At 37.6% G+C, this 15225-nt stretch overlaps 1 protein-coding gene across 1 annotated transcript in view; it reads left to right on the forward strand.

The window, feature by feature from the left end:
- Nucleotides 1–15225, forward strand: part of PPFIBP2 (PPFIA binding protein 2) — an 84037-nt gene that overhangs the window by 60036 nt on the left and 8776 nt on the right. Inside the window, exons 9-19 of the mRNA XM_027651043.1 lie at nucleotides 1357–1465; nucleotides 2941–2973; nucleotides 4662–4723; nucleotides 6946–7021; nucleotides 8458–8555; nucleotides 8744–8808; nucleotides 9067–9135; nucleotides 9530–9590; nucleotides 11267–11308; nucleotides 13213–13351; nucleotides 14967–14999. Coding sequence (XP_027506844.1) covers nucleotides 1357–1465; nucleotides 2941–2973; nucleotides 4662–4723; nucleotides 6946–7021; nucleotides 8458–8555; nucleotides 8744–8808; nucleotides 9067–9135; nucleotides 9530–9590; nucleotides 11267–11308; nucleotides 13213–13351; nucleotides 14967–14999 — 787 coding nt within the window. The remainder of the gene's footprint in view (nucleotides 1–1356; nucleotides 1466–2940; nucleotides 2974–4661; nucleotides 4724–6945; nucleotides 7022–8457; nucleotides 8556–8743; nucleotides 8809–9066; nucleotides 9136–9529; nucleotides 9591–11266; nucleotides 11309–13212; nucleotides 13352–14966; nucleotides 15000–15225) is intronic.

The following is a 15225-nucleotide window of genomic DNA, read 5'->3' on the forward strand; positions in this document are numbered from 1 at the left end:
CAAGGAAAGAGAAAGGAAACAGAAAAATAATCAGAGAGAGGACAGGAATGAGACATTAAAGGAAAAGAGGGCATTTAAAAGATCAAATAGACTGGGGAGGCACATCCAAATCTGGTATTAGGAGGTCTGCAAACTTTTGTCTTCCTGTTCCAGCTTCTTAGATGAGAAATTGGAATATTTCCATTGCTAGATATAAAAAGCATATTAGTCACTGGGAAGTGTAGGAACCCTTCAGAGATGTAACAAGGCAGATTCTTCTACTCCACGTGGAATTTTAGGCAGAGTGGTGATGTTGTCCTGCAATCCAGACACTTGCTTCCTGGTGAAAATAAGTTTGTCTGTTAATTAGTCCATGTTTTTCCCTATTTAAATAATGTTGATTGGTGTTTTGCATTTTTTCCTGCTTTATTGTAGTATTTTGAGAAACTAGTCACATTAGTGATTTCTTTTTTTTCAACATTGTTCTTTCCTTTTTTTCTTCCTTTTCCCCCCTTTTTTATTTAACTGCAAGGAGGTTTGGTATGCTTTTGCTGGGTAAATTCAAAATGTTGATAAATGGAGGGTTTAAGGCCTCTGAAGAAAATCTTAACAAACTGCTGACTTAGTAAAGTATGCTGTTGGCAGTTTCTCTCACAAATAGGAAAAAGAGATGAGAGTTGCTGTATTTCAAGCTGGACAATCACAGAATTCTTCTCCCTCTGTATTGTTGAGGTCTTTAATGTGTGATTTTTCTATCCCAGTCTAATGGTAGCACAAATTGCAGTAAATGTAAATGAACTCTGGTATTTTGTTGCATGTATGCGGTTGTTTTCCAGGCTGTGCTTTCCTTCTAGCCTGTTTGCTGTTGTGAGGAAGAACAGTTTTGTTATCCTGCTGAGAAGGCAGCTCAGCATTAATAGATTCTCAGTTATCCTAATAAGTAGTAACTAGGATTAAAAAAACCACAACAGTATCTGTTTAAAAATGCTTTTTTATCTTTTAGTAGTCTTAATGCAAAGCTCAGGAGTTGGCCTATAATGGTCATTATTATTATTATTATTATATGACCAGGATTGTAGCATTGAGAACTTTCTAGAGTTTCTTTACCTACACGAATCCTTGAAAATGGTACCTTTTCCTAAGTCTGTCTTCTCCAAGAGCTAATTGCAAAGGAGTTTCTGTAATAGGAACAGGATAATGCTCCATAAATAAACTATACATAAGTATGTATAGTTGTTACAGTGTTTATGTAACAATGTCCTGAGTTGGTAACAGATATCAATCGAAGAGCTATACTTGGATATCTTCTAACTCATAGGAAAGAGTCACAGAGGATTGGTGCTGATGTTATTCTGAATTTGTTGTGCTCTCTTTCAGGCCGAGATAGCCCAGCTTCAAGAGCAATTGGCTCTCAAAGATGCAGAGATAGAACGCCTGCAAAGTCAGCTCTCTAGGACCTCATCATACAGCGAAGTGGCAGAAAGAGGTAAGAGCAGAGGAAACAATATTAAAAATCCAAAACCGTACTTTAGCTTCACTTCAGTAGCAGCTTGGCTGAGGATTTATTCCAAGGAATACAAGGAGATACAAGAATGGACTTAGAGATTTTATTTTGTGAGGGAAAATGGTGTAAATTCATTGTGTGTTCTGATACAGTTGAGGCCTTTAATGTGTGAAATTCTATCCAATATAGAAGGAGCACAAATTGAAATAAGTATCCTCAAGGCACTGCAACTTTTTCTGTTGGTATTTTATTTGCAATTGTAAAGCGTCGCTGTAGTTCAATAGGAATTTATTTCTTGTGTATGCCTGGAAAATTTCTTTGAGAAATCTTACAGTTTCTATTTTTTAAGGAAAAAAAAATTCACAGTAGTAGCTAAGCATAATGTTTAAATGTCCAAAGATCCCAAAACAGTCATTGATTCCTTTCTTCAGAAGTATGTCTCTTTTAGGGTCCCTGTCCCATGAAAGGTTGGACCAGATGGATTTTAAGTGTCCCTTCCAGCCTGGGCTGTTCTAGGATTCTATGATATTGCAGGTTTCTGTTTTAAGACTGCACTGTTCATACAGGACAATGGCAAATAAACCAGTTTGTTTAGCCTTTGGTCTCAACCAGTCATGTCATAGTTCTCTGAAATATCGACTCCCTGGGGCCTCTGTCCCTTGCTGGGCCATGAGAATGTGGTTTTAGTGACCTTGTTCTTCTGCAGCACTGACACTTTTCCAGGCAGGAATGTTTGTGTGTAGTTTACCACAGTGCATCAGCTGAACTGCACTAACTTCTTCTGTGGGTGTTAACTAATGCTTCTGAAGGCTGCCCTGGTTGAGATGTGAATTTTCAGGTGCTGTGCTACGTCTTTCTCAGGGCTTACCCAGAGTCTCCTGTGGTTTATTCCAAGGAGGGGACTTAACATATACTTGTGCTGATTTCACTCAACTGCAGAGCTTGTGCATGTAGAGAACTGCATGTCTGACTAGAAAGTTCATTTGTCTAACAGCAGTGGTTTGTAGAGGAACTCTTCTACTAATAGAATGTTGTTTCCCAAGAGGCTCCCAAATAATTTATGGTATTTCAAAGGAAAGGTAGTGGTCTGACAATAAATCAAGAGCTCAGCACCATTCAACTTCTAGTAGTGTGTCTGTTCTGTTCACACTGAAGGTGGGTGAAACTGTCCTTGATTTCAGTGACAGAAGAACCAAACCCTGTGGATTCTTTGGACTGTGTTCAAGGAAAGCACTTAGATTGTATTTGGATGGAAACAGTAATAATTTTTCTTCAAAAAAAAAATTACTTTTATCAGTAAAAATTTATCAGATTTTTAGGTGGTCTTCTCAAAGTTGTAAAATAATGTCAATGTACTTGTAGTATGCTAGAATGCATATTCTAAGTAAATTGCAAAATTTATCTAATATGTGCTTTTTCTACATACTTTATTTGACTCTCACCATTTCCCATCGTAGAGGAAGTTTATAGGAGAAGGCTAAAAGAAAAACGTAAGCCTTGCAATTCCCTTCTCTGGCTTTACCTCACTGTTCTTTTCACACCAATTATAACTCGGATGCATTCTGCAGCAGTAATTCAATGTTTGTTTAGATTTGGCTGTCTAATTGTAATATACATGAGGCACTGCTTCCATTGCTTGCAGCAAGCAGACAGCTACTTGCCCTGTTCAGTGAGATTTCACTTCAGAAGTAAAAGTCAGAGGTTCACAAATCAGATCGTTGGACTTCAAAGGGAAGATGTCAAGGTTAACAGAGCCAAAGCTTAACCTTTACCTCTTTCTGTTTGCACATGTGTAAAGCCCACATAATATCTGGGAAGATGGCTCTAATTGAAGGTCTTCTTCCTTGGAGGGGAAGGATTTTTGTCTTAAATCAGTGCAGTAAATTAAAAAAAAAAAAGTCTGAATAAGTGTTTCCATACTTGATGTTGTTAAAAAATATTGTAAGTAAAGTTTGCTTTAGTGTGCCTCAAACTGCCTTGACACCAGTCCTCTTTGAAGTCCAATATTTATAATGAGAAATTAGCAGGACTGTGATTTTTTAAAAGTCTTTCGATTGCTTGCCCACTGCCTGCTGACTTTAGTTTTTGATTTGGCTGTGCCTGTGCATGCCCTGTGTAATTAAGTCTGCAAGGTTCATTTACATGTCCTAAAACTTAATCATTGAGAGGTGTGCATTTTCCAGAATCACTGCAATAAAAACTAATTACAGCTTTTGCAAGTAGTTTAGCCATGGCATTGTATGTTCAACATTTACTTGTAAAACTTTTTTTTTTACAGATGCTCTTTAGCAATATTGATTTTCATTCCCCTTTCTCACATCTGACACATCTGTTTTCATAGCCTTTTGTGAACAAGTGGGTCTGGTTTAATGTCAAAGCATGAATCCCTGGAGTGGTAGTTACAACAGAAAAAATATTTCAGGTTCTGTCTCCATCACTTACACTTGATTCTGTATAGGTTGGTACTGGAGGACTTGCTAGGAATAGTGCCTAGAAAAGAAATGAAAGATTTGGTTCAGCAAAGTTAGGATTTGGTTCAGCTTTTACAACCTCATACATTTTCAGAGGGTGTGTTTTGATTGATTTGACTATAGCATTCCTGAATTGCCTTTATCATGTAACACTAAATTGTGTGAGGCAACTGTTTAGTTCATGAGGTAGATTTTAACCTAGTTATTCATACTGAAATGTTTAAGAAAAAATATTCTACAGATTTTCCTTGTATCAAACCAATTTTTTGTTATTTTTCATTTCCAAGTTCCATGAATGTCCTTGAACTACTTCTCATAAACTGCCAAATATTTTTCTCAGATGCAACATAACTCATTTTCAATCCCACTTAAAATTATTTCCTTAAGTACATAACAGCAAACACGCTCTAATCTTTTGCAAAATGAGCTTCAGTGTTTCCTTTTTTTCCCAGTGCTTTACTTTCATAGTTTAAAATAGTATTATGGAGCCTTTTATAAGCAAAACCAGGATGTTTGTGTTGTGCAATGCTTTAAATAGTTCAGCTTTTGAAAAATTCTAAGTTAAATGTAGTTTAATAGTGCATTGGCCCTGCCACTGATATGGTTTTGGTTAGTTATAAGAACATAGGGAGAGTATCACAAAATATATATTTACACTAAATATAGCAAGTGGGTTTTTTCTTATAACATTTTAAAAACATTTTTAGATCAAGAAGTTCAGCGACTGAAGATAGGAATGGAATCGTTATTGGCTGCAAATGAAGAAAAGGTGAGAAAAAAAATCCTCACTCTACACAGTAAGAATGAAGTTGTGGGTTTGAATCTCTGAAACGTTCTGAAAACACACTTTCTGTAAGAGTGGTGTTGTTAGGATGTTTGTATTATCCTGTGAGGTTGTGACAGAAGACTGATGTTTAAAGAGAAAGTGTGGCTGATTTGCTTACCTGGCTGAAGAATTTGGGAGGGTCATTACATTCCAGAGGAGAGGACAAAGACAAGGCTGTAATGAGCAAAATCTCCTGTTTTCTGCTACTGAAAAGATCCCTAAGGTTTGCTCATCTCTGGCAGCTCTTTGTCTTTCAACCTAACCCAAAATGCATCTAAACCCAATTTAGATTGTGATATTAAAAGGAAGTCAAAGTGGCCTCTGATGCAGACTCAGATTTGGGGAGAAAGGGAACAGGATGTAAATAAATAAGAGGAAGTAAAAAAAAAAGAGCACTAAAGGAGAAGGAGTGGAATTAAATCTATTTAAATGGGGGATTCATTCTTCAGCAGATTGTGGTTTTTATGATAATAAATCAAGCCATAAGATTTTCCTTTATGGTGACACTCTCCTCTACAATCAAATAAACAATGACATGCATCCCTAAAATCTTCCTTTAGTAAGTGGGTAATCCGAACAGGACAACATTAATTCTGGAGAACATTAATGTGGTTCATAACAATATTTAGTTCTCAAAAACGCTTAAAAAGCCAAAATTTACATCTGGAAAATAAAAGATGTGTCATTATCTCTTGACAAAATTATTCCAAGTCTGCATGGGGTGTTTTTGTATATGAAGGGAACACAAAATATTGTTGTTTATGTCCTAATATCTGGATGTACTCACAGAAGAAGGCAGGTTATTTCCTTGAAAACTGTAGTATTTAAACTAGTGGACTGATGGTTGACCCACGGCTTCTGAAGTGTTTCATGCAGAACTGTTACCTTCAATAATATTGCAAAATGAAGTATTCTTCCTGAGGGAAAGGACCTCAGAATAAATATTCCCTGTGTCACTTAGGACAGAAAGGGCTGAACTAAGTTCGCAGTAAGTGGTGCATGTATTTCTGTTTTTTAAAAACTAGGTATGTTAGTCTCAGGTCTTTGCTATGAATGGGAACCTGCTGCTTCCATCCATGGCTGGGATAACGGGGTATCTGGTTTAGGCCTCCTCTTCCTCATGTTATACTTTGCTGAGGGTGAAGGGAGGATCAGCATCATCTGCTGTTTTGTAAAGTGGTAAAGATCTGGTTTCTGTGCAGTTACTCCTCCACCTTGGTGGGTATCTGCTGTGGCTGTAATATAGCACACGTGTGCCAGAGCAGATTTTAATTGAAATACCTCTGACATTGACACAGCTGTGGCAGGGCAGCAGCTCGGTGTCAGATAATTCCTTAAATACTTGTCAACTTCCTTGGAAAATTTTTCTTTTTCCAGTGCCCACCTCTTTGTTTCTGTGGCTGACACCTGCTTGTGAAAACTAGTTCTTTATTCTTGCTTGGGTTTGTATTCAGTGCTCTGTAGTCACAGCACTGGGCAGGATTATCGCAGAGGAATGGTTTAGAACTGGGGTTAAAGAAAAACAGGACAAACTGTGAGAGTGGAAAAGGCAAGTGCCCTCCCTGAATACGTGGATCACGATGCTTTCTGCATGTAATAGGAAAGCATTAGGTACTGGAGAAGGAGTGGAGTCAGAAAATGCATCAGACATTCACAAGGCCTCATTTCTTTGGTCCTATGTGGGTTTGACTGCCTGGGCTTCAAACAGGTGTGTTCAAAACTGGAGTAAGTGCAGCTGTCAGAATGGAGAACATCCTACACACAGGATTAAAGAGCATGACTAGATTGTTAAACTATACAAAACATAAACATGATTCACTTTATGATGACAGGTATGGTAAAACACTGCCCACTTCAGGCAATTGAGGTTCAACTCCAGAATATTACCATCACTCTTAGAAGTGAAAGCAGATTTCCAAATTATGCTTCTCTAAATAACTAATTTACTAGTAACATAAGGCTCCTCCTGTTTCCTTACATCCATAATTTCACACCGTCTAGCAAATACTATGTACAATGACGAATAAAAGCCAAGAAGCATTCCTTACAAGGCATGGGACAGACTTGATCCTACTTGCATGAAAATCACAGAAATGTAGTCCAGCATTTCTGCAGGTTAAAAATGTAGGAATTTAACTGTGATCTTGTTTAATGTTTTTTTGCAGGACCGTCGAATAGAGGAGCTGACACTGTTGCTAAGCCAATACAGGAGGGTCAAAGACATCATGATTGCAGCTCATGGTAAAACATTTTGTGAATTATTTCCTGATATCAGGTCTTTTAAAAACTGCATGCGCTACAACTGCTATTTACTGTCCTTTTAAATACATGTGTATAGTAATATATATTTTATTATGCATGCCTTTGTGTCACGTTGGAGTGCTATGAGAGTAAATATATACTTTTTCAGACACAGAGAGAACCACAGTATGTCTTGACCAGACTTGTGCTATTGCCTGTAGTTTGAAAAGGCATTATATCACTCTCAAAAAATCTATTACTCAAATTAAAATGACATTATATGATTTAAACTAATTCATCTGTAGGAGATGAATAAGGTATACAGATAGGTATTAAGTTTATGTGGTGTTTCCTGTGATCATTATGTTATGAGTAGCCAGTTTTTACAGTGTGAAATGATACCAGGAGACCTTTATGAACATTAATTGATTAAATACATCCTATATTCAGATTTCCTACACTGCAGTTCAGTTCAGGAATGGCAGTAATGCTCAGCTGCCAGGGAGCTAGTGGTAATGTTTTATGTCATGTTTTTTATATGGCATTCATAAAAGGAAAGCTGATCTCAGGTGCAATTCGATACTGTTAGGAGGGAGGACTTTTATTCTTTTTTGCTAAAAGGACTTACAATAAATCTAGTAAGTTCTGTTGTCCTTCCCTTCCACTAAAAAAAAAATCCTGACAGCTGACTAGGCAAGTTCTTTTTGGAAGGAACAACTGAAAACCCACGGTTGCTTTGGTGCACACAATATTTATATATTTTACTTTAAAATCTACGGAAAGATCTTTGTCCCATTTCTCAGTTACGCTGCAGGAAGCAGAGTGGGGGTTAGGACAATCTCATTTTAAGCTGCCACCATACTTTCCAGTACTGAATCTAGTCTGGGAAACTTGACCTTCTGAAAGGACAGTTTTGTTCAGCACACATCATCACATTAACAAACATATTTTCAGGCCTTCTATAGCAGAATGGAAACTTGTATTTAACACACAAGAGTCAAGTACACGAACAATCCATGGTGCTCTGGATTATTGAGTTGGTACCACAAGCCTGTGTAGGACCTACAGTGCACAGTGAGATTGTCCACACTGTGATCCATGGCGAGTAAGAAAATGGTACCAACTTCAACTTGGCCCAGAACATCAAAATCTGAATTACAAATGGTTCAGAAGCTGCCTGATGAGCAGCTCAGCTGCTCACAGTAGAGCAAAGCATGCAACTGAAAGTGATAAATTTGCTGCTCTAATATAAATCATTTTTCTGGTAAATCAGAGCCCAGAGGAGGGGTGGGGAGCAGAGAGGGTGGTGTAAATTACAAAGAAAGACTGAAGGGGAATTTGGAGACTGAAGAATTTAGACTGTCTGATATGGGCCTAAATGTCTTTTTTTTTGCCTGTTTCTCTCCCTTTCTACCTCTACTCTTTAATGCTCACAGGCTCTTCTGTCTCTGGTGGCAGTGAAGAGGAACTTGAGATAACTTTAAGGAAATGGAACCTTTTGAATAATTCTCAAGGAGAATTACTGAAAACAGAGGTACTTAGTAAAGATGTTTTTAGAAGCGAGTTCTGCCGTATATATGATTTTTTTGGTGTTGGCTTCTCTGTAGTAATGTAGATGAGGGTTTGACCCTGGCTGAATTTTTGTACTTCCTGATATTGGGCATGGTAGATTCAGCATCAGACACCAGAATTACAGGCTTGAAACTCTTGTCTTTTACAAAGGCCTCTTCAGGAGAATTGTCACAAGCTGTGCTCCCTCCAGTGCCACACAAAGCTATGGAAATCAGGCAAGACCTTTCATTCTCGTGTTTCGTGTGGGTTGTCCTAAATCTGTATTATTTAGGCTGTTTAACTGTTGGTATCTTGTCTTGACTGTTCTTGGCTTTGCTGTACTTTTGGGTACTTGTGAAAGCAGTGTTTGCCAGGGAGGTTTGCGATGCTTAGTTCTGTAAGGTTTGAATTACATGAATAAATCAGCACTTTTGTATATCAGAAGATATATGTACTGCAGTACTTAAAGCTATGACATTTATTTGTATTTAAAGTGGAAGCATTCCAGTATCTTCGACTAATATGACCTCTCCACAAGAAGAATCTTTGGAAATCATAAATAGGTAAGAACAAGTAACTTTGAAATGTGAAACATTTTTCCTTTTTAAAATCCCTTAATGTGTCCACATTGCTCACAGGGAGTTATTGCCCTGTACTTTTGCTTGTTAAGAGCTTCCAAAAAGTCATGTGTAGGTACAAGGTTTAAAGCTGCACACTGGGCCTTGTTGCCTTTCATTGCTGATCAGAGGATGTCTTGTTGCTGTTCCTGACTTCATCTACTGCAGTTTCTAATACTATGATTTTTAGACTAAAAATAATCTCTCAATTCTGAATTATTTGTTACATGCAAATGTAACAAAGTGTGATCTGTACAGCTGTCATAGGAGGCACCTGCGGCATATATAAATATACTATGTGGTATTAACTGCTGCTTTTTTCCCCTGTCACTTTTTTAAGGGTTCCACAAAAAAAAAAGTCAAGTAGTTTAGAAGACTTGCAGAGTGAATCCCTGGAAAAGGTTGGTTTATTTGTAATCACAGTTTCTGGTCTTTAATATCACAACTAAAAGACAAAGGTCAAGTATAAATATTTGTTTTATTTCACATTAAGTAACTTTAACCACTGCTGACATTGTATATGGGGAAAAAGCCCTGATGATAAAACTGCAGTATTATTTTTTTATAGGTGTGTTTAAAATAATTTTTACTTCCAAATCACTAAAAGTGTTAAGGCAACAAATCCTGAAAGTAGTCAAATGTGGAAACGGGCACTTCCACGTAGGATTCCTTTTTAAGTGTTTGCGTGTAACTATGAGTGTTGCTCCCTTAGACTTCTGATATAAATGGCATTTCTGAAGATGGCAGTGATGCTGCCTTAGTTAAAACAGCAGGAGCACTGTTATTACTTCAAAGACTTTAATTCCATTCCAGAATAAAGACTTCCCAATTTGCAAAGTCTCGTTACATTGTGGTCCAGAGTCTTGTTTTGTCATTATGTACTGGCATTGTTCTGCACTTGTAATTATGCTTTGTGAGACTGTTGTTGATGCTTTCTGTACTCAAATTAGGCTTAATACTAGGTTACTTACACCCAGTAATGTAATTTAAAACAGATTCTGGTAATGTGATTGCTCCAGTGCTTAAATTTTTTAAAAATTTTTCTTAAATCACTGAAGATGACAGTGAACAATTGGAATATGTGAAATTTGTGTTGCACTCATTCGATTGTGATCATATACACACGTGACAAATCAGAACTAACGTTTCATTCCACAAAGAGCTTATGAAGGTCTGTTTTCTTTTCATAACTTCAATTCAAAAATCTTAATTTTTCTCTGTGTTATGCTGTGAATAGGCTGCACCTACACGTTTATGCTGTAAATTTGCTCTGTCCGTGAAATCAGAGCCCATGGAGAAAGGAAAACCCACCAAGGATATGAGAGAGTTGTAGCAAGCCAGCCCCATGTTCAGCAAGGCATTTAAATTGTGTGCCCTAATTTAGGCACGAGGCCTCTTGGTGACAAGAGACCTCCCTGTGCATATGAGTGAGTGGCTAAATGTTAATGTTACAAGAAACTTGTTTTGCTCACCCAGCACGACAGACTGCTTTTTGCATTAATTCCAAGAGAACCTGTGCTAGCAGTATTGTTTACTGGAGCTCTTCTGCTTTGCATAAAGCTCAAATTCCATTTCCTTCCAGCAACAATAATAATAAAAAAATAGCAAGCCACACTGGTGTCCCTGACCTAGCCATGCTGGTATTTTTATCACTTCACTTCTTACCACAGCTCTTTATGATTTCAGCTGGGTACATACAGTATTGTGTATGTTATTTTATGTCAGTCATTTTCATACTGCTCTAACTTTAAAACAGCTGTTATGTTCCCAGCTTAAAGTAAGTCTAAAGGGACCACCCAGAAGCCTGAAAACAGCAAAATTCCTTTGATCACAGCAGAACCTAGACAGGGCCCAAATTTTGTAGAGTGGAGAATGAGCAAACACAATTGGTATTGAATATTGGATTGAAATTAAATGAAAAGATAACAGTCCTTGTAATATATTGTCCATACATTAAGCACCATCACTATAGTGATAAGACTACAATTGATGTTCTACGTATGTATGTTAATACTAACATTTGTCTGTTGCTTTTTTTCCATAAAACTTTGAAATTGCCCTCCCTGAAACTCCGTAGTATGTAGATGGAAAACCAGCACAGCCTGTTGTAGAACAAGAGGTATATTAACTGCAACCTTTCCTAACAATTCTCTGTTGTGATGTGCTGTGATAGTATGGCTGGGTTTTCTTTTTATGTTCATTCTCATTTTTTAAAATGTTTGCATAGTTCCAGTGCTGACAAACTCTGAGAACAAGGGTAAAAATTTGAGAAGGAATTTTTTATTTTTTTTTTTTAATCTAAAATTTGTTACATGAGGTTAGAAGCTAAAGTCAGTCGGTTTCAGGAAATACAGTGCTGATGTAAGAAGCAATTTTTCTACTCATACAAATTTTGGTACAAGTTGGGATGTACTCCTGCAGCTGCCAAAAAAGGAGCAGGAGTTGAGGAACTGAGCAATCTGGCCTGCAGTTGCAGTATCCAAAGATCCCTCTAGGCCTTGAAATAAGAATAGATTAAAGCAGTGCTTATCTCATTAAATATTTAATGCCTCATCCTGTCCCAGACAGTGTTTTAAAACAATTTTGTTAGAATGGGTTACTAAATAGTAGCATACTGTATGTTCCTGTATACTAAATATGGTTTGCATGTTTTCAGTATAAAGTTTTCCTACAAAACCTCCGTTCTGTGATTGAAACATTGACCAGTTTATTCCAAAACACATGTTTAATGTACACCACTCCCACTAATGTCAATTGGAGTTGCAGATTTTCTCAAAAAGCATCTCTGTTTCCCTGTTTTGACAGTTTTGGGATATACATTTTTCCCAGAGTGGTGGCTCATCCATCTTTTCATATGGAGCCTCAAGAAGTCTCAACACTGTATTTCCAAAACACATGTTCTTTGCCTGGAGAAGTATCTTCTTAGGCTCAAAACTATCAGATTTATTTAGGCACCTTCTCATCTACCCTTGTACAAGGAGCAAGATCCCCAAGTGAGATGATCACTTGACTGCAAGGAAAATTAAGAGATATTCTATTTTTAGCAAAGCCTAGGTACCACTTCCCTTTCAGTACAATACAGTGAGATTTTGGGGACCACTGCTTGGGGGCTGTGATGCCTCTGACACTGAATGTGTGCAGGAGAGCAAAGCTTAGACCCTTATTTTAGCTTGATGTGGACAAAACTTGTGGGGTCAGCCCTAAAATACAGTTCAGTCTATGCTTTTTTTTTTCCCAGCATCTATCAAAAGTATACCTTGTGCTTAGGTTCTGTAACAGAATGGCAATGATACTATATTTGTATATTTGGCAACTATATGTTTAGCTGTAATTATTTTTTTTAAAAAAAACCTTGCATTTGTAATTTTGTCTGTGAAAGGGATCTCAGTCCTTGCAAACGTTAAATTTCTGTACCCTGACTTTGCTGTTGATTCCTTTACTGTTATTAATGGTGGTGGGAAATATGTTTGAGAAAATTTGAGGTGTATAAATACTTTTGGTTCAAATTCCAGCAAGATAAAATTGTGAGGCAGAAACAGAGACAGTCTGGTGAAAAATAAGGGGGGAAAAATTGGCAGAATAATAAAACAGTCTGAGAAGTAACCAAATGCATTTTTGGCACTATCAAAGTTGACCTTTGTAAGGACCAAGTAATTATATAGTGCTGAGGTCTAAAGGAGAAGACAGTTAGAAAAGTTCTTACAACAAAAACAGGTAATATTCAACATGAATTTTAATGTAATATAGAGTCTGGCCAGAGTGGGCAGAGCAGATGAGGGAAGACAAGACTGTGTCTTAGCTAGAAAACTGTCAGCTGACTGTTGGGTTTAGATTGAGTTATCTGTAAGCAGGAACAGGGAGGGAGTGGAGCCATTTTGAACCGTGAACTTCAAGCACTTTTCCCCAGCTTTGAAATCGTTGTGCACTGGGTTGCAAATGCTGCAAGTGATACGATTTTTTTATTTTATTATTTTACTTATTTTATTTATTTGTTTTATTTTTTCCTCTTTTGAAAAAACAAAGAGTAAGCCAGTTGTGAAGGGCAGCAAGTACCAAACTTTGCCAGGAAAGATGCCCCGACCCTTGCAGAATGGAGAGCAGGGAACGTATCACTCTCCGGATGGATGTGGGATGAGCGAGGAAAACGGCGTCCCGGGCCTGAGTATGTACCCACAGCTCTCTGAGAGGGTTATGGGGAGGGGAGAAAGCAAACTGTTTGAGGGATTGGGACAGAGCATGGGATATAATCTGCTATGCCAGAACAATGGTGTTGTTCACATGATTCAGTTAGAGCGCTGGGGTTTTTTTAAGCAACGTACCAAAAATTAGCTCACTGGGGAGTAAAGGATGGCTTTAAGTTGGAGAGTTCTGTTGCACTTGACAGCACAGTTTGCTGAAATCATTGACAGCTTAAGTAATGAAGAGACAGAGTTTTGGACACTGGATGGAGCCTTCTGAAAGTCAACAAATCTCTGATTAAAAATCACAACTTTTAGAGAAACAGACATATATATTCACAGTATGAACAAGAAGTATTTTTTCCAAACATGCTTCCAGTGCTTGAGCTTGTTTATCTGTTCTCTTAAAAAAAAAAAAAAAGGCAAGCAAACAAAAATGCACAGCCAAGTACATCATCAATGCTTTTAAAAATGCACACTAGTTTGGGGTGTTAAAAAAAACAAACAAACCCTTTCCTCGCCATCCCCACTGCATTTTAGTGGGTGAAACTTCACAGTACAACTAGCACTAACATGCACATTTCAAAGAAAAATCCTTGTATCCAGCACTGTCAGTTGCTGTAGCTTGTGGGGACCCACAAGTGAAAATTTAACTTGCTAAATGCAGAAAAACACCCATGGATTTTGGTACTACAAATGTATTGTTATTCCACAACCACAGTCCTGTGGAAGCCTGTAATAATTTTTTTTCAGTGACACCTTAGGCACAGATTTATTGACAAGAAGTGTTACAGTGAGGCACAGAACCAGGTATTTCCCAAGGACTAAAGGGCTTGGGAAGCTCAGGCATGAGAGTATCCCTTGTGATTCTGAGGTGTTTCTACAGTTTAAAAGTCATGTGGGTTTTTTTTGTTTGGCTGGCTTTTTTTAATTTGGTGGGGGTTGGTTTATTTTAAGGCCTTATGGTCCTAAAAGCTTCCAGGGTACTGTAGTTTGCCATAGGATGTGGTAGTTTAGGGGTTTTTTTAAAGAGTTTTTCTGTGATTGCAACATTGTAGGCAATGGCATGAGCCATGCTGTTATGTGTTTAACTGCAGGATTATCCAAGGATGGGTGAGCTTGTAAAGGAAAATGTTCTTTTTCTAGAAACAAGCAATGGCTTCTTAAATACACTGAGTTAAGAGAATTTTTTGTGCAGGTTGGTTTGTTTCTTGTGCAGTAAACTCAGTACACCTCCAATTCCGAGGAATTCAATGTAATCTTAGACATTGCTTCATTTCAGATACTCTGCAGACTTTGTGGAGCTCTGTAGTATATGCTTAATGTGTTTAAACTGGCAAAGAATAATTAAAAAAACAAAACAAAACCCAAAACAGATAATTGATCATCCCTATCCAGGATGATCTGTATTCAGAATTCTTGGGGCTTGTGCACACCATAGCATATTCACTTTCATGTCAAGCATAACTGCTTCTTTTCTTTTTGTTCCTGCTTTTAATGCTTAGCTTACTACTTTGCTCTTCTGTAACTTTATTTTGCTGGTGTTTTATATCTTCTTTGCTTCTTCATCTGGCTTTCTGCTTCTTGGGATGACTGAAGATCGCATCAGGAGTGTCAGTGCACCAGTGCTAGGTACTGTATCCAAAAAAGATGCAACTTTAACACCAGTTTTGCTGCTTACTTTTTTTTCTTTCTTTTTTCCCCCCTCCCTTTCTCTATGAAATGCTAACACCCAGTGGGTCATCCAGTCTGAATTCCTTATGTGCAGTACTGAAATGAAGTAACAGCTTTTGCTGTATTGGCATTCAGATGGGATTTCTTTTTAAGACACTTTTTCCTGGTTTCATTCTGTTTTCAC

The sequence above is a fragment of the Corapipo altera genome, unplaced genomic scaffold (assembly GCF_003945725.1).
Source record: "Corapipo altera isolate COAL_440 unplaced genomic scaffold, ASM394572v1 78, whole genome shotgun sequence".
In the NCBI taxonomy this organism is placed as follows: Eukaryota; Metazoa; Chordata; class Aves; order Passeriformes; family Pipridae; genus Corapipo; species Corapipo altera.